The sequence below is a fragment of the Salvelinus alpinus genome, chromosome 38 (assembly GCF_045679555.1).
Source record: "Salvelinus alpinus chromosome 38, SLU_Salpinus.1, whole genome shotgun sequence".
Taxonomy (NCBI): Eukaryota; Metazoa; Chordata; class Actinopteri; order Salmoniformes; family Salmonidae; genus Salvelinus; species Salvelinus alpinus.
This window is the reverse complement of record NC_092123.1, coordinates 9,747,270-9,767,605: the sequence shown is the minus strand read 5'-3', so window position 1 is coordinate 9,767,605 and position 20,336 is coordinate 9,747,270. Positions and strand designations below refer to the sequence as shown.

At 42.5% G+C, this 20,336-nt stretch overlaps 1 protein-coding gene across 4 annotated transcripts in view; it reads left to right on the top strand.

The window, feature by feature from the left end:
- LOC139566516 (glycogen synthase kinase-3 beta-like) overlaps positions 1–20,336 on the top strand; it is a 40,406-nt gene that overhangs the window by 9,540 nt on the left and 10,530 nt on the right. For all 4 annotated transcript variants that reach the window (XM_071387813.1, XM_071387814.1, XM_071387812.1 and 1 more), the window contains exons 2-3: positions 8,069–8,262; positions 11,250–11,333. In XM_071387813.1, coding sequence (XP_071243914.1) covers positions 8,069–8,262; positions 11,250–11,333 — 278 coding nt within the window. The remainder of the gene's footprint in view (positions 1–8,068; positions 8,263–11,249; positions 11,334–20,336) is intronic.

The window sequence follows — 20,336 nt, the reverse complement described above, 5'->3', positions numbered from 1 at the left end:
AGGCCCTGCAGGCCTGCGCTCCAATCGTAATCGCATTCCTCTTTCTGTCTGTGTGAACGCATCGGTCTCAGTCTGTCTGCTGAACGTGGCTGCTGGGAACGTGGCCCCAGTTCTGAAGAACTGGTATTAGCAGCAACATGATGCAGCTGCAAACCTAAAACAGCTTGTGGCTCGCTTGCTTAGCTCCTCTGAGGAGTTTCCAAAGCAGCTAGCCAAGAACAAAAAAGTATTTAGCTTTTATCCCCTGCCATTATAAAGATTCTTAAAATGCAATCTATACTGCAGTCAATGACTGTACTCTGTGTATGAAGGGTTGGGTAGGTTACTCTCTAAATGTAATCTGTTAGTTGCTAGTTACATGTCCAAAATTGTAATCAGTAATGTCATTTTTGGATTACCCAAACTCTGTAACGTAATCTGATCACTGTTACTTTTGGATTACTTTCCTTTAGGCATTTGAAGAAAACAAAAATGATCAAACACATTTGGTGTGTCATCATAACGGTCTCTGACTTGGGCCTTGTTTCAACGCTGAATTTAATGTCATTGAGAAACAAAGGTGCCATAATGCATCCTTTCTGAATTTAATCCAAGAAGTAATCATCTAGTTTTTCAAAAGTGTCTGTAATCTGATTACAATATTTTAGCTGGTAACGGAACTGGTTAGTTGTTTCATAGTCAGATTACATGTAATCATTTACTCCCCAACCCTGTGTTTGTGTTAATCGGAAGACCGTTTTGATTGCGAAGCTTGTTTTCGAGAACTGAGTGACAACATGGCAGCTGTGTCTTTGAAACCAGATCTCTATCATGTCCAACCTAAGAGCATCATGTGTTGTCTGTGTACGCTTGTTTGCGCCGCTTGCAAGTCTGTGTGAATGGTTCTCTACTTGCATCCCTCCCTGCGTACATTTGACAATGTGCGTCTGGGTAGTGTATTGACTCAGTGTTGATAATGGTAGCCAGTGTGATGGTGTGATGATAGTGTGAGTCAGCGTATAGAAGGAAATGAAAGGCTTTGATGTAGCTGTTGACGTGGGCTGATCCTCTGGCCCCTGTAGGGAAGGGAAATGGCTCATCACCAGCCAGGCTCTGGAATGTGCGAGGAAAGTGTAGGCATCTGTGCTCAGGACTCAGTACTACCAGGAACACATTACACAAGTACTGCAATTCAAGAGGTTTCGCATTACCTTTCCATTACACAACTCTGAAAAATGTCAAATTAAAAGTTGTAAGATGCCAGGCTTTCACTTGTAGTTAATAGCAGAATGTTGGGCATTCCATCAAAAGTGTATCAGTGACATAACAATTTCAAACGTAGTATTAAACCCAGTGATAATTAATGGGGATAACATTAATCTGAAGTTAACATAATATGGCAAGAAGATCCTGTGATACTGAGACAGTTCTGTAACTGTCTGACTGTCAATCAGGCAGTATCTCTGTCTGTTCAGCAATAGGTACTTTTTCTCTCTAGACTTGAGACAGTCTAAACTAAGCCTTTCCAATCTAAGCCTTAAGGGTGTCCCACAACAAGGGTTGTAAACCTGTTGACAGAGCAATAATACTAAACCCTTAGAGCTCTGTACCATTTCTGCTCCATCTGGTCAATTGTTTCCTGTTTTCTGTGAAGCTGACCCTCCATAACCCACATCCTAGCCCTGACTTAAATCCTTCCTCATACTAGGGGTAATTTCCTAGAAGGAAATGGGAAGCTGTCAGTGTTAGGGGACGTCCCCTCTCCTGCTATGCTAAGGCCAGTTAGTCAGTCCCCTGTAGGAATGAAGGGAGGGTTGGGCTGTCAGTAGACCATTAAACTAATGCATCCGGTCATGTGATCTGTAGGCTAGCCTAAGCTGTGTTAGTATGAGTATTCGAACTGTACTATTTGTGATGTGAATTGAGTATATAGTATGTCTATTGGTCATAGTATAGATATAGTTAGTATGCCAAAAGTTCCCGGATGTCGTACTAAATTGGCCGAAATACGAAGTGTACATGCAGTGGATACTTTCTGTGCTTTTAGGGCCCATAATGCAATTCTTCCAAAAGTGGGCGTGGCTTCACAACGTTTTCAGATTTGAAGAAAATGGTGGAAAATATGCAGCCGAAGTCCAACAAAAAAAGCAGATACAAATTAATTGCTTTAACTAATTATGCTGAGCAATGTAATAAAGTAATTACTTTTCAAATAAGTTACGTTACACGTTATGTTGGCTGACAAATCGTTAGCTACGCTATCCTTACGAACCGCATAGCATTGCAGCAGTAGATACTGGTATGTTAGTTGCCTACTAATACATCGAACTTGCCAGGCAGTATATTAACTATCTGCTATCTAACTAACTAACCAATGTTTATTGACTTGATTATTCACATCATTGTTAGCTAAGGGGTATAGTCATTGTTCATTCTGGCTATTTACTCCAATTTCGGAGTGCACTCGCGCAGAATAACTGATGAATTTATGAATGCTCAACACCTGTTGAATATGGCCGGTGTCGGCAAAAAAAGCGTAATTAAATTGTTGCCAGCAGCACAGTTGGTCACCAATGCTCTAGATAACATGAAAACAGCCTAACCAGCTCTGCTAGGAAGAGTAAAATGGTCAGTGAGGTGTTCTCTCATTTGTGTCTGGAAGTAGCTAGCCAACGTTAGCTAGTTAGCTTGGGTGCTTAACTGCCATTGAACGCTCGGATCAACCCTTCTCCTCGACCAGAGCGTCCAGTGTGCGCTCTGAATGCTCCGAATTTATGAACGGACAATCAGACAACGCTCTGGATTCACAAACACCCAGAGCGCATTCTGGCACTCCAGATGGAATTTATGAACACAACCGAAATCGTAAAATGTTTAGCTAGTAATTTGTTATGCTAGCAAGAGGTTGCATAGCAACCGTATCAACTTCCGGTAGACAGGCGAAGCTCTAGTACGCTCAACTGAAACGATACCGTTCGTTTACTGTATACTAAAATGAACTAATAGTATGTAGTATACAGCATGTTATTATGGGTATTCGAACACAGCTCTAGTCTTACTCCTGGCTCTCAGCTGTTGCAGTGACATACTGCACAGTAGTCAAGTGATGGTATGGTGGTGACGACTGACTGGCTAAAGTGGATGGATAGACTGTCAGGGGCAGGTCCATAGAATATAATTACTCGACGGGATAAAAGACCCATCAGACCAGGGCAATTTGACTCCACACTCAGGCGCACCCATCGTAGAACATGACTTGAATAGGAATGTCTGTTCAACTAGTTGTATTTCTATGGTAGGAATCCAATTGGCCAGTCTATCAGACCCAATTTCTTCATGCAGTGCTAAACTGAGAGAGAGCAGCCAGTAGATAGATGGACTAGAGGATTATTGCACAGCTGCCAAGGGCGTGATGCAGCGGTCAGGGTAGGGATTTTCATTAAGGGCCTTTTGCTCTAATGTGCTTTGCTCTGTCACTCCTTTCAGACCCAGTGATGAGTACGGGGAGGTGTTCGAGGATTTACCACAGGGAGAGGTGTTGAGGCCTACTCCCTGGTGTCGGGTTTCTCTTTTGACATTTCGAGGATAAACAATGGTCACTCACGGTAGACACTGTCAAACGCATTAGGATAATGAAAAGGCTAGTCCAATCTAATCTCTGATTGTCACAATTTTTAACGTCAGTGATCACCATTATAATCAACATTGTCCTCATTACAATTCCATCCCCTGCAGTAGTAACATGGTGTCAGGCTTCCGGTTAGGTGCTTGTTCTCTTTGTGTGTGTTCAGAGGAAGAGGGGATGCCTAATTTGGCAGAACTCTCTGCTCTGTCCCGCCCTTCTCTGTCAGGCTTTGGCAGCTCTGACATTTTGCTCCACTTTCCTGCTACTCAGCAGAGAAAGGGAGGAAGTGTGTGACCTGGAGTGGTCCGACCCCCGAGACCAAATTCCCATATATTCTACCACATTACGAGCTCAGTGGGTTCCTATAGAGATGCAGCGTGTTCAGACAGGATTTGCACATTGATCGTGTATATTTAACATTTTGTTTGACTAGTATTTCCTCTATCCCTTGACTTCTGACCCAGACGGTAGCAATGCTGGAGAGATTTCAGAGTTCAGTGCTGGATCCCCTGACGTAGCTGTGTTGGACCTGTTGTGAAATTCTGCTGCTGCACTGTCTCATCCCTCGTCAGGCCTCTGCAGTAGCCAAGGCAGTAGTATCAGAGGTCAGGTGACCCTGTCACTGTTAGAGGGGCATTAGGGCACTGTGTGTGTGTGTGCGCACCACAGAGATATGTAAGTGCTAGTTGTAAAACAGATTGCAGGGTGCTAAGAGGTCAGTGCTACACCAACACTCCTACAAGGTATAATCACTAGTATATAGGCCTAGAGCTATGTCTTTAAAGTATGGTGTGGCCGTTTTTAAAGTGAATGGAAAAAAGAATCCCCCTCTATTTAACAAACCACCAAGCCAACTCGCCTATGTTCCTTAAAATATCTGAGATGATAAATGATCTCTAGTAAATTGTTGAGAGTGGCTGTCAGACCAAGGTCATGTTCATTAGGACTCACAACTGGAATGCTTTAAAACATTTTGCCAAGGAAAGCAATTAGGCTTTTTTTCTTATTCAACACGTCCAGGTAGTCCCTCCTTGTTCCAGAGTGTTTTCTGTTTATTCCGTTTGGTGTCTAATGGATACCCAGGCCTAATATTTTCCAAACAAGTAATGGATTTTAAACTTCTGCGCGTGTCTTCCTTGCAAACAGTGGCGTAGAAAGGCTCAATAATAATAATAGATCTTCTCCATTTCTCATGTTGCTAATTCCTATGCAGGGGGGACTCTGTGAAGTCACTCATGGACAGAGCTCCAGCTGTTCATGTGAGATCTGTTTTTTCCTTCATTATGTTTGAAGATCAAACTCCTTCAGCATATCATTCATTTTACGGAGTACTTCGCCACTGCTGTCTTTCATTCTCTTCATGCCAATTGGAATGTTGCATGACTACTGATGGGGCATGCTGGTGGAGTTTGCTTGCAGTTTTAGGCTGTATTAATGTCGTTTTGGCTTGTCAATTTCCAGAAACAGCATTGTGGTAGACTTCATGATGCACTTCTTAGAGCGTCCAACCACATTTTAGTTCGTAGAAGAGTAGTTTGTACTTTTGTGATTGACAGGTTCGTGCACTGCTATTGATAAAGCTTATAGTCAATCAATCAATCAAATGTATTTATAAAGCCCTTTTTACATCAGCCGACGTCACAAAGTGCTATACAGAAACCCAGCCTCAAACCCTAAACAGCAAGCAATGCAGATGTAGAAGCACGGTGGCTAGGAAAAACTCCCTAGAAAGGCAGGAACCTAGGAAGAAACCTAGAGGAACCAGGCTCTGATGGGTGGCCAGTCCTCTTCTGGCTGTGCCGGGTTGAGATTAACAGTACATGGCCAAGATGTTCAACCGTTCATAGATGACCAGCAAGGTCTAATCATAATCATCATCACAGTGGTTGTAGAGGGTGCAACAGGTCAGCGACTCGGGAGTAAATGTCAGTTGGCTTTTCATAGCCGAGCATTCAGAGGTCGAGACAGCAGGTGCGGTAGAAAGAGCTTGTCGAAAACAGCAGGTCCGGGACCTGGTAGCACGTCCGGTGAACAGTTCAGGGTTCCATAACCACAGGCAGAATACTGGAGCAGCAGCACGACCAGGTGGACTGGGGACAGCAAGGAGTCATCAGGTCAGGTAGTCCTGAGGCATGGTCCCAGAGCTCAGGTTCTCTGGGAGGGAGAGCGAGAGAATTAGAGGGAGCATACTTAAATTCACACAGGACACTGGATAAGACAGGAGAAATACTCCAGACATAACAGACTGATCATAGCCTCCCGACACACAAACTATTGCAGCATAAGTACTGGAGGCTGAGACAGGAGGGGTCGGGAGACACTGTGGCCCCTTCTGACGATACCCCTGGACAGGGCCAACCAGGCAGTATATAACCCCACCCACTTTGCCAAAGCACAGCCCCCACACCAATAGAGGGATATCTTCAAACCACCAAGTTACTACCCTGAGACAAGGCTGAGTATAGCCCACGAAGATCGCCCCTCACCCCGGCACGAACTTGAGGGGGGCGCTAAACCCGGACAGGATGATCACATCAGTAACTCAACCCACTCAAGTGATGCACCCCTCCTAGGGATGGGATGGAAGAGCGCCAGAATCCTTGTGGAGAGAGGGGAGCCGGCCAGGCAGAGACAGCAAGGGTGGTTCGTTGCTCCAGTTCCTTTCCGTTCACCTTCACACCCCATGGCCAGACTACACTCAATCATAGGACCTACTGAAGAGATGAGTTTTCAATAAAGACTCTGACATGGATAGGCAGACCATTTCTTAAAAATGGAGCTCTATAGGAGAAAGCCCTGCCTCCAGCTGTTTGCTTAGAAATTCTAAGGACAATAAGGAGGCCTGCGTCTTGTGACCGTAGCGTACGTGTAGGTATGTACGGCAGGACCAAATCGGAGAGATGGGTAGGAGCAAGTCCATGTAATGCTTTGTAGGTTAGCAGTAAAACCTTGAAGTCACCCCTAGCCTTTTTAATAAATGTATTTTATTTAACCTTTATTTAACTAGGCAAGTCAGTTAAGAACATTCTTATTTGCAATGACGGCCTACCAAAAGGCAGAAGGCCTCCTGCGGGGACAGGAGCCTGGGATATAAAAATAAATAAATATAATATAAATATAGGACAAACACACATCACCACAGGAGCGACACAACACTACATAAAGAGACATGAAGCCAGTGTAGAGAGGCTAGCACTGGAGTAATATGATACAATTCTTTAGTCCTAGTCAAGATTGTAGCAGCCGTGTTTAGCACTAACTGAAGTTTATTTAGTGCTTTTCCGGGTAGCTGGAAAGTAGAGCATTGCAGTAGTATAATCTAGAAGTGATAAAAGCATGGATGAACTTTTCTGCATCATTTTTGGACAGAATGTTTCAGATTTTTGCAATATTACGAAGATGGGGAAAAAGCTGGCCTTGAAATAGTCTTGATATGTTCGTCAAAAGAGAGATCAGGGTCCAGAGTAACGCCGAGGTCCTTCAGTTGTATTTGAGACGACTGTACAACCATCAAGATTAATTGTCAGATCCAACAGAAGATCTCTTTGTTTCTTGGGACCTAGAACCTGCATCTCTGTTTTGTCCAAGTTTAAACGTTTTTAAAAATCCGCCGTTCACTTCCTTATGGCTGAAACACAGGCTTCCAGGGAGGGCAATTTTGAGGCTTCACCATATTTCATTGAAATCTACAGCTGTGTATCATCCGCAGTGAAAGTTAACATTGTTTTCCGAATGACATCACCAGGAGGTAAAATATATAGTGAAAACAATAGTGGTCCTAAAGTCAGTGCAATCTAGGATTGTTTGGTGCTCTTTGGGTTTGTGTTGAGGTCCATGGCCAGGTGTCAGCCATAAACGGTAGGTTAGAAGAGCCAGTCAGATCTGCAAACAACAAAGAGATGGGTAAATGGCGATTTGGGACCGGTTGTTAGTGTTCGTCTTGGTCTGTCAACTCACACCTCCATTATCATGTTGTCAAAAGTTGCGATGGCGAAGTGCAGGTGTTTAATTATAGCTGTTATGTGGGGAAACATTTGCTGCCTGCAGCGTTGCTTCAAAATAGGAACCGTACTAGAAAAGTGCTTAGCCGTTTGCAGTGCACCCTCCCCTATCTGAGACTAAAACGACATCCTCATTTCACCACAACCTTTACGCCTACACCTTTTATCCTTCTACTGTACTTTCAGGCTGTTGTCATTACAGTGTCTGCCAGAACCCATTAACATGGGTACCCCTGCTCCTAGGAAATTAATCATTGCTAAAAAGTGGGTTAGTACAGCTTCTTATTTCTGGCTTACAGGCTTCAGTCTGAGCCTACATCTAGAGATGCAGTGATGAGAGAGGATGAGAAATGTTACAGCAGCTTCCTGGTGTAAAGATTGTGTGTGGCTGAATGAGTTGTCCTATACTGTATCTCTTGTGTGACATTGATTATTCTCTTTTCTTTCTCTCCCTCTCTCTCAGGAGACAAAGATGGCAGTAAGGTGACCACGGTGGTAGCGACCCCAGGCCAGGGTCCCGACCGGCCGCAGGAGGTCAGCTATACAGACACTAAGGTCATCGGCAACGGCTCGTTTGGGGTGGTCTACCAGGCTAAACTGTGTGACTCCGGGGAGCTAATAGCCATCAAGAAGGTTCTGCAGGACAAGAGGTTCAAGGTGAGGACCATTTCACTGCAGAGACGACTACATCGTAGAGTTTATTTTTAGGACTTCTTGTTGCACTGTGCGTTTTTGAGTAACGACAGTTCAGTATGACGTCACTGAAACTAGATCCCTGACTGGATTCTCACATTTTAATAGTGGGAATAGTGTTGATTTTTTTCCCCCCCAAAAAGTGTTTTCTACAATACAGTTGAAGTCGGAAGTTTACATACACCTTAGCAAAATACATTTCAACTCAGTTTTCCACAATTCCTGACATTTCATCCTAGTAAAAATTCCCTGTCTTAGGTCAGTTAGGATCACCACTTTATTTTAAGAATGTGAAATGCCAGAATAATAGTAGAGTGATTTTATTTCAGCTTTTATTTCTTTCATCACATTCCCAGTGGGTCAGAAGTTTACATACACTCAATTAGTATTTGGTAGCATTGCCTTTAAATTGTTTAACTTGGGTCAAACGTTTTGGGTAGCCTTCCACAAGCTTTCCACAATAAGTTGTGTGGATTTTGGCCCATTCCTCCTGACAGAACTGGTTTAACTGAGTCAGGTTTGTAGGCCTCCTTGCTCGCACATGCTTTTTCAGTTCTGCCCACACATTTTCCATGGAATTGAGGTCAGGGCTTTGTGATGGCCACTCCAATACCTTGACTTTGTTGTCCTTAAGCCATTTTGCCACAACTTTTTGGAAGTATGCTTGGGGTCATTGTCCATTTGGAAGACCCATTTGCGACCAAGCTTTAACTTCCTGACTGATGTCTTGAGATGTTGCTTCAATATATTCACATAATTTTCCATCCTCATGATCCCATCTATTTTTGTAAAGTGCACCTGTCCCTCCTGCAGCAAAGCACTCCCACAACATGATGCTGCCACCCCCGTGCTTCACGTTTGGGATGGTGTTCTTCGGCTTGCAAGCCTCCCCCTTTTTCCTCCAAACATAACTGTTTGGTCATTATGGCCAAACAGTTCTATTTTTGTTTCATCAGACCAGAGGACTTTTCTCCAAAAAGTACCATCTTTGTCTGTTGCAAACCATAGTCTGGCTTTTTTTATGGCGGTTTTGAAGCAGTGGCTTCTTCCTTGCTGAGAGGCCTTTCAGGTTATGTCGATATAGAACTCATTTTACTGTGGATATAGATACTTTTGTGCCTGTTTCCTCCAGCATCTTCACAAGGTCCTTTGCTGCTGTTCTGGGATTGATTTGCACTTTTCACACCAAAGTACGTTCATCTCTAGGAGACAGAACGTGTCTCCTTCCTGAGCGGAATGACGGCTGCGTGGTCCCATGGTGTTTATACTTGCGTACTATTGTTTGTACAGATGAACGTGGTACCTTCAGGCATTTGGAAATTTCTCCCAAGGATGAACCAGACTTGTGGAGGTCTACAATTTTTTTTCTGAGGTCTTGGCTGGTTTGTTTTGATTTTCCCAGGATGTCAAGCAAAGAGGCAGTGAGTTTGAAGGTAGGCCTTGAAATACATCCACAGATACACCTCCGATAGGCTAATTGACATCCTTTGAGTCAATCAGAGCTTCTAAAGCCATGACATCATTTCCTGAAATTTTCCAAGCTGTTTAAAGGCACAGTCAACTTAGTGTATGTAAACTTCTGACCCGCTGGAATTGTGATACAGTGAAATAATCTGTCTGTAAACAGTTGTTGGAAAAATTACTTGCGTCATGCACAAAGTAGATGTCCTAACCGACTTGCCAAAACTATAGTTTGTTAACAAGAAATTTGTGGAGTGTTTGAAAAACGACTTTTAATAACTCCAACTTAAGTGTATGTAAACTTCCGACTTCAACTGTATGTCTTACTTTTATCCGTAGCTTATGTGAGCTCACATGTCCACTGTCATTCAACTGAAAAACTTTAGGAGGTTAGTCAGGTCACTTACCGCTGTGAGACTGCTCTCTCGTGATCGTCTAGCACTGCCTGCCGTACCACACTGATGGGCGTTTGGTTCATCATCCTGGAACTCGGCCTGAGCATGATGCCCTCGTCCCCAGTGATGTGATGTCTTGTGACAACACGCCCCTTCCTGTTGGAGCTGAAATGGGGCGGAGTCTCGTCCCTCCCTATTCCAGCTTTAGCTCAAGCATGGAGTTGTTCTTCATCTCTTCTATTGTCACACCCTAAAGGAAACTCAACCCATGGATTTCCTCAGTCATCATGAATGGACTGCATGTAGCCTACATTATGACTGACGTAACTGTGTTAAACAAGTGTTGCAATGGCTGCTCTGTGCCAGTGTTTGTAATAGCTTATAATGTGTGTCTGTGGGTAATTTGCTCCTTGTTCAGATTTCACTGACGTTATTTGACCTCCATTCAGTTATGGCTGTCACTGTTTTACAAACATCTATGATGGTTGTAGCTGGCCTAAATTAACCATGTGTGGGCTTCTAATTTAAAACAGTGACAAACTCAGTCTAGAAATTCTCAGATTCTTACCTTGAATGTTTCACTAACTGTGTGATGGACACCCACTTGTTGTGTTTTAGCTGTTTCCCAAACCTCTCCTCGAGTACCCCTTGCCATTCCACTTGTTTGATCTAATCTAATACTAGCACACCTGACTTAAACAACCAGCTGACCAGTTGAACCAGGTGTGCAAGTACTGGATTAGATCTAATAAGTGGAGCTGCTAGGCTGCGGTGTACTCAACGAGCGGTTTGGGAAACACTGAGGGCTTTGGGGGAGAAGTCTGGATGCTCCATGTTATGTTGTCTCTTGCTCTCTCTCTCTCTCCCTCTCTCTGAACAGACATTTTCTCTAACCCTGGATCTGTCAGCCCCTATCAGATGCGCCTCAAAAGCCTTTTAAGACTCATTTAAGAGAGCCTGTCTAACTTGTCCAGAATCACTGGAAAGTTTCTTCTGGGAGAGATGCTGTCTGGGCGAGTGCAGCTTCTTTAGCCTGTTTGACTTGTCTAATGCTCGCAGGTTGTCAGATTTTCTCATTGTCTCATCTCGTCTTAGAACCGGGAGCTGCAGATCATGAGGAAACTGGACCACTGCAACATAGTGCGTTTACGCTACTTCTTCTATTCCAGTGGAGACAAGGTGGGTGGTTGCTGCTCATACGTCAGTCTGTCCGTCTGTCTTTGTGTGTTGTTGCAGGTGATGGAGACTCACTATTGAACTTGTTTTTGTTTGACACTGGCTAGGCTAAATGTTGCTCCTGAACTTCTGTTTCTCCCACTTATATTCTTTGACTTTCAATTGTGAAGATTTTCATATTAACTTAAGCTGTTTAGGTTTATACTCTTATATTGTTGGGATTAGAGCTAGCCCCATTTAGTCGTCTGGTCAATTGTTTGTTCGATTGGCTGTTGGTCAACCAAGATTTCTTTAGTCAAGCAGTAGCAAAAAATATATATATCTATATACACATACATATACCAGTCAAAAGTTTGGACACCTACTCATTCAAGAGTTTAATTTTATTTTATTTTTTTACTATTTTCTAAATTGTAGAATAATAGGGAAGACATCAAAACTATGACATAACACATATGGAATCATGTAGTAACCAAAAGTGTTAAACAAATCAAAATATATTTTAGATTCTTCAAAGTAGCCACCCTTTGCCTTGATGACAGCTTTACACACTCTTGGAAATCTCACAACCAGTTTCATGAGGTACTCACCTGGAATGCTTTTCCAACTGTCTTGAAAGAGTTCCCACATATGCTGAGCACTTGTTGGTTGCTTTTCCTTCACTCTGTGTCCAACACATCCCAAACCATCTCAATTGAGTTGAGGTTGGGTGATTGTGGAGCCCAGGTCATCTGATGCAAGCGCAAACTAGATGGGATGGCGTATTGCTGCAGAATGCTGTGGTAACCATGCTGGTTAAGTGTGCCTTGAATTCTAAAGAAAAATCAGTGTCACCAGCAAAGCACCATTACACCACCTCCTCCTTGTTTCACGGTGGGAACCACTCATGTGGAGATCATCCGTTCAACTACTCTGCGTCTCACAAAGACCCGGCGGTTGGAACCAAACCTATCAAATTTGGACTCATCAGACCAAAGGACAGATTTCCACTAGTCTAATGTCCATTGCTGATGTTTCTTGGCTCAAGCAAGTCTCTCCTTCTTATTGGGTCCTTTAGTAGTGGTTTCTTTGTAGCAATTCGACCATTAAGGCCTGATTCACGCAGTCTCCTCTGAACAGTTGCTGTTGAGATGTGTCTTGTTACTTGAACTCTGAAGCATTTATTTGGGCTGTAATTTCTGAGGCTGGTAACTAATGAACTTATCCTCTGCAGCAGAGGTAACTCTGTGGTGGTCCTCATGAAAGCCAGTTTCATCATAGTGCTTGATGGTTTTTACGACTGCACTTGAAGAACCTTTCAAAGTTCTTAATTTTCCCGATTGACTGACTTTCATGTCTTAAAGTAATGATGGACTGTCGTTTCTCTGCTTATTTGAGCTGTTCTTGCCATAATATGGACTTGGTCTTTTACCAAATAGGGCTATCTTCTGTATACCAACTCTACCTTGACACAACACAACTGATTGGCTCAAACGCATTAAGAAGGAAAAAAATTCCACAAATTCACTTTTAATAAGGCACAGCTGTTAATTGAAATGCATTCCAGGTGACTACCTCATGAAGCTGGTTGAGAGAATTCCAAGAGTGTGCAAAGCTGTCATCAAGGCAAATGGTGGCTACTTTGAGGAATCTCAAATGTATTTTGATTTGTTTAACAGTTTTTTGGTTACTACATGATTCCATATGTGTTATTTCATAGTTTTGATGTCTTCACTATTATTCTACAATGTAGAAAATGGTAAAACTAAAGAAAAACCCTTGAATGAGTAGGTGTGTCCAAAATTTTGACTGATACTGTATATATCATGGCGTATAAGACACTGATTTTGCGCCTGTCTGAGTCGACTGATCCATTGTGGAGGTCATGGGGATGGCACGGTCCATCACTCGAAGATGTGCTCCTGAAATTGTATATGGTTATATTACATAAGAACAATGGTGCAACACAAATAAAAATTATATTATTTTATAACAAATGCGCTTTCTCCCGCGCTGGATAGTGGTCGCTGTCTGCGGTTCGGAAACACATCAGTGTGCTGTTGAATTGGCGCGTTTTCCTTGACCATGTTACTATGTGCATAATAGCGAAGTTAACCAGCATATTGGTGTTGATAACTTGGAATGTGGTGGAGGCAGCAGCAGAGTTAGGAGATGAGAGAACAGCCCTTACTTTATTGTCTCAGAAAGGTGAGGAGAGAGGAATCCCCAACTAAATTAGGTCTATAATCAATAGCCTAACTGTTAAATGTGCCTGGCTTTATAAATCATCAGTATATCTGCAGAAATAAGACGGGTCCTGCTTCAGTTGCCTGTTTGAGTGTTTAATAGCCTACTGATTCCGTGCTCACGCAACAACATGTCAAGTAAACATTTTCACAAATTCGTCTGTTTTTAATCTTTGCATTTCTGTAATTAAGGCTTTATAATTTTAGTTTTTTTGTTAACATCCTCGCTGACATTAATTATAATCACTGTTTACACTGTTCCAAGTTGTCGGAGTAACTATTTTATAATGCTCTTTTTTATGATCATAAGTAATGTCTTTATCATTGGTAGGCTTAGTATAGCAGCCTTGTATAACCACCACTGACTGAGCTGTAGGTCAAAAAGCGCATCCTGTTTAGTCTTAACACCGTAACTTAGGCCTGTATTTCAATACCTTTTTATAGGCTACTGTTTCAATCAGTCATTCATTCATTCATGTCATCACACAGCATACGAGTCATTCATGATTTGAAATGCAGTCAAGCATTTTAGTTTTAAAATGAAGTAAAGCGAGCCTTGATTTAATTAGCTTAAACGGACTGTTTTTAGTCTTTGCTGTAATAAAGCCTTAACAGAAAAACGTTACAAAAGACTCTGGTTACGCTTATAAATTATTTACGGTTTACATTGTTCCAAACGGTCAGAAAAATTATATTGTAATCTATACCGCGTCTATTTTGCAGACATAATATGCACGCAGCGCTTGCGCCTTACCTTTTTCTTGATCTCCAGTGCTTTCCCACAACTTGTCAAATTTATTCCACACATCGGACTATCCCTTTATCTCCTCAGCAACCAGTAAACATACCCCTGTTTCGAGTTTGTCATATACATGTTAGTCATTTAGCAGATGCTCTTATCCAGAGCGTCGTACAGTTAGTGCAGTCATCTTAAGATGGCTAGGTGGGATAACCACACATCACAGGCATAGAAAGTACATTTTTCCTCAATAACATAGCTGTCAGTAGAGTAAGAGCTAGAAAGGGGGTTGGGGTCAAGTGCATAATTGTTTTTATTTTTAGGTGGGGTTGTTGAGGTGAGGAGGAGAATTATTTAAGATACTGTTTAACAGGTAAGGTTTCAGGTGCTTTCGGAAGATGGGCAGGGATTCTGCTGTCCTAGCTTCAGGGAGAAGCTGGTTCCACCATTGGGGTGCCAAGAGCTTGGACTGAGCTGCCTGAGGTGGCAGAACAGAGTGCTTGGGTTGGGGTGTCCTCTGCATCCATTTCGCTGTTACGGTGTTCAGAGTTTATGACCAATATATTGATGTGATTATGATATGCTATAAATCAGGCCCCATTGTGCCCTATTCGGACTGGATTAGTTTTACTGGGGGAGGTCGAGCACAAAACACATCTGTGATTTTAGTCCCGTCCGAATCTACCATCAGTCATTTTTACATGGCAGGAGAGTAACAATTCCAGCCAGAATAACCTACTGTTTTTTGGCGATTAATACTAGTCCCGTGTGAAACGACATCCCTGTGTTTTGATAGAAATGTTTGAGCTTGACAGGTGTTGCGCAAGAAAACTGATTGGATAAATTGAACTAAGTGCTGTTCATAAGCTATATATGAATGGCCTATCAACTTTCACAGTGAATTATTTTGTCTATGTTTTGTGCGTATGAATTGAATATTTCCAAATGCATCAGTAAAAAATATTAAGCCTATTTAATGCAACCCTTGCTGTTAATAGATCGCAAAGCAGCATGCAACTGATCTAAACATTTGTAAATGATAACTTTGTCATCCATAGCCTTAAAATGCATCTCAAGTGCAATTGCACTGTTTAGCTCACATCTGGAGGTTGGGTGGGGGGTGCATTTAGGATGTACTGCGGATCACTAAAATGTCCTAATGATGGTTTGGTATGGTTTAGAAACTTGGGAACCAGGCTTGAGTAATCAGTTTGGCCCTATCACCTGGACATATTGAAAAACTATCTTCACGCCTAGAATAAAAACCTCCAGGCTTCTGTCATAACTGTCAATTTATTTTAAAAACTAAATAATAATTACCGGTCAGTTTTGAAAATAACTAATCCTGTCCGAATCGTCCTCTGGAATAACGGACATTCTGGAGTAATAATTACATCACCAACTTTCTCTAGTAATACTAGCCAGTAGGTCTCTGGTCAAGTGCATGCAATACATACATGTGTCACGTAAAGAGAGCAAGGGTTGAGGGAATAGGGAATGTTTTTCCCAAAAAAATGAGGTATTTTGGTAACAACTTTACAGTCAGAAATTGCAGCTTCAGCAACACGGACAGCACGATAAACACTTTGAAGTTCAGTGGTGGTCGCTGCAGCAGGGAGGAGAGACACTTGCTTTTTTTTTTACACAGCGCAGCAAGTCTGAGCCCGGCACAATCAAATCAATTGCCGGTCGGTCTCCCTCTAGTCATTTGTGTGTCTTAATGATTTAATCAAACAGTGGGCTTAAAGCATCAGACAAGCTCAGTGAATATAGTTGATTTGATTAAAACACGTAGGATGTGTCAATATATGGAAAAATACACATTTAAAAATGTTGACCAATCGATTGCAACAAACGACCTTTGTCGACCAATATAATTTTTTTGTCAGGGACAGCCCTAGCTGGGATATACGTGAACAAGGGGACATTAGGGTTGGGGCATTAAAACATGTTAAAAAGAAAGGCATGTGGTGCATTATGATATTTGGGTCATTGTGGCTAGGCAGACTTACATTGTGTCCTATGGTGGTGTGCAGTGTAGGTCTATTTGCATAGACAAAGTGACAGTCAGCCAGTCTGCCACTATGACCTGTAGTGTGTGGTTAATGTAATGTGATCCTGCAGCCTGGCACAGTGTGGTGGGCATGCTGACACTGGGTGTCTGGCCTCTGGATGTGGGCCAGAGGAAACCGGAGCCTGCTATGTGACCAGACTAAAGGCTGCTGCTCTACCTTAAAAAGAGCCAGCTCATATTCTTCCTTGCCTTGCCCAGTGATGGGATTACCTCGCTCTGGCTGACCACGGGTGCTTCTCAAGGGGCTTCGTCTCCTCGCCGCCTCTTGTGATGGGAGAAAACATTTATACAGTTATCAGCATATTATTTTGAATGGAGACTAGGAGAGGAATCCACTTTACACTATTGAAATGTGGCCCATGACTGTATGCCCTTTAGCCCTAGCCAGACAGAACACCAGGACCTAGTGTCTGGAGGGCTGTACACTGATCTGCGTCCCTGCTTGCCCTTTCCCCTCTGACTGTGACTTCATAGACACATGAGACTGTCTGCTGTGGAAGGGCAGTCACTGTCGTTCCATAGAGAGGGTTGCCTCAACAGGATGGTGCTAATTAGGACATGCAACAGATTATTATAAATTTTTTAACTGGCTGGTTTGAGCCCTGAATGCTGATTGGTTGAAAGCCGTGCTTTATCATGTGTTTTTACTGTTCTAATTACATTGGTAACCAGTTCATAATAGCAATAAGGCACCTCGGTGGTTTGTGTTTATAGTGTCAATATATCACGGCTAAGGGCTCCGCATTGCGTCGTGCCTACGAACAGCACTTATACCACACCCCCTCTGGGCTTTATTGCTTAACTGTACCATTCTGCAAAATACACAGATTTGCATCTTGTATACTGTTTAATTCCCACCATCTAATGGTTAATCAGGGTCCTAAGTGGTCTGGTTGATACAGATTTGCCTTTCCTCTTGATTGGTGAAGCACAGCTTTGCGTCATTTATAAGCATATACAAGGCTTCTAGTGAGACTCTGGAAAACAACATCTCATTTAGACACATGCAGCCATGGCACAAATTGGCACATAAACGACATACCCCATCTAAAAAAATAAACTATGTTTTTCCGAGTTTATTTAGCGAATGCTGGCAAATGCAGAAAATAGACAGAAGGAGACCACACACTGTCACTTGGGGCAGAGCACTGAGCAGTCAAGCAGTCACTACCTGTTGCTGTCAAACCAATCAGCTGTTTACATGGTCAGAAGGGAACAAGGGAAGTATCCAATCACCTGCCTTTTGTGTGAGCCGTTGAGCCAATCAGAGGTGTAATTTAGGGGCTGCTGTTGCCGTAGTGAGGCAGGCAGGAGAGTGAGTCATCCTTTGTGTGGGGCTTATTTTAGAGCATTGCTCTATCAGGAAGTGTCTGTTTTTTTGTTTTGTGTGTCTCTCTCTCTCTCTTTGTGTGTGTGTGTGTGTGTGTGTGTGTGTGTGTGTGTGTGTGACTGACTGTCTTGAGAAGACTTAAGGCTGACTTTAATTTCCTGTGTGGTAGGAACAGATGATATACAGTTTAAAACATATACAGTTGAAGTCGGAAGTTTACATACACCTTAGCCAAATACATTTCAACTCAGTTTTTCACAATTCCTGACGTTTAATCCGAGTACAAATTCCCTGTCTTAGGTCAGTTAGGATCACCACTTTATTTTAAGAATGTGAAATGTCAGAATAATAGTAGAGAATTCTTTTTTTCAGCTTTTATTTCTTTCATTACATTCCCAGTGGGTCAGAAGTTTACATACACTTAATTAGTATTTGGTAGCATTGCCTTTTAAATTGTTTAACTTGGGTCAAACATTTCAGTGAGCCTTCCATAAGCTTCCCACAATAAGTTGGGTGAATGTTGGCCCATTCCTCCTGACAGAGCTGGTGTAACTGAGTCAGGTTTGTAGGCCTCCTTGCTCTCACATGCTTTTTCAGGTTTGCCCACAAATGTTCTATAGGATTGAGGTCAGGGCTTTGTGATGGCCACTCCAATACCTTGACTTTGTTGTCCTTAAGCCATTTTGCCACAACTTTGGAAGTATGCTTGAGATCATTGTCCATTTGGAAGACCCATTTGCGACCAAGCTTTAACTTCCTGGCTGATGTTTTGAGATGTTGCTTCAATATATCCACATCATTTTCCACCCTCATGATGCCATCTATTTTGTGAAGTGCACCAGTCCCTCCTGCAGCAAAGCACCCCCACAACCTGATGCTGCCACCCCCGTGCTTCATGGTTGGGATGGTGTTCTTCGGCTTGCAAGCCTCCCCTTTTCCTCCAAACATAACGATGGTCATTATGGCCAAACAGTTCTATTTTTGTTTCATCAGACCAGAGGACTTTTCTCAAAAGTACAATCTTTGTCCCCATGTGCAGTTGCAAACCATAGTCAGTTTTTTTTTCTCAATATAGGATCGTTTTACTGTGGATATAGATACTTTTGTACCTGTTTCCTCCAGCATCTTCACAAGGTCCTTTGCTGTTGTTCTGGGATTGATTTGCACTTTTCGCACCAAAGTACGTTCATCTCTAAGAGACAGAACGCGTCTCCTTCCTGAACAGTATAACAGCTGCGTGGTCCAATGGTGTTTATACTTGGGTACTATTGTTTGTACAGATGAACGTGGTACCTTCAGGCGTTTGGAAATTGCTCCCAAGGATGAACCAGACTTGTGGAGGTCTACAATTCTTTTTCTGAAGTCTTGGCAGATTTCTTTTTGATTTTCCCATGATGTCAAGCAAAGAGGCTCTGAGTTTGATGGTAGGCCTTGAAATACATCCACTGGTACAACTTCAATTGACTCAAATGATGTCAATTAGCCTATCAGAGCTTCTAAAGCCATGACATAATTTTCTGGAATTTTCCAAGCTGTTTAATGGCACAGTCAACTTAGTGTATGTAAACTTCTGACCCACTGGAATTGTGATACAGTGAAATAATCACAAATTACTTGTCATGCTCAAAGTAGATGTACTAACCGACATGTCAAAACTATAGTTTGTTAGCAAGTCATTTATGGAGTGGTTGAAAAACAAGTTTTAATGACTCCAACCTAAGTGTATGTAAACTTCCGACTTCAAATGTATACAAAACATTTTAGAACACCTGCTCTTTCCATTTCATAGACTGACTAGGGGAATCCAGGTGAACGCTATGATCCCTTACTTGTTAAATCAACTTCAATCAGTGTAGATGGAGAGGAGACCAGTTGAAGAATGAGTTATGAGTGTAATTGTGACGTTCAGAGGGTGAATTGGCAAGACACACGGGGGATTTGAACGGGGTATGGTAGTAGTTGACAGGCGCACCAGTTTGTGTCAAGAACTGCAACACTGCTGGGGTTTTCTTGCTCAACAGTTTCCTATGTGTATAAAGAATGGTCCAACACCCAAAGGACATCAAGCCAACTTGACACAACTGTGGGAAGCATTGGAGTCAACATGTTCCACAGGGATGCTGGCACGCTTTTGACACCTTGTAGAGTACATGCCCCAGCAAATTGAGGCTGTTCTGAGGGCAAAAGGGAGGGCTGGGGAGGGCACGCAACTCAATATTAGGACGCTGTTCTTAATGTATTATACACTGTGTAAATGTGATCATTCTTTTAGTGGTTCATTGAAGACATCTGCAGGGATGGATTCATAGAGAAAGTTTGATATCCCATTTCCCTTACTAGAACAGTCATCTGTTGCCCTGCCAAATTCTTTTAGATATCTGACTCCCTTGATGTTAAGTCTAGCTTGTGTGTCTCTGCCAGATCATACAGTAACTGTTTTCCTTCTCTTCTCTCTCACTGTCTGTCTGGCCTGCTTAGTCACACAGCGAGGCCTAGGTCGTTTTCATTAGGCATACAATGGAAAATATGTTTTGCAACGGAATATGAAAATTAGCCTTTGTTTTTGATCCAGGTAACCCCTCAGCGTTTCAGTCCATTTTCTTCCGTTTGGTGCCTAATGAACAAGAACCATGTTACA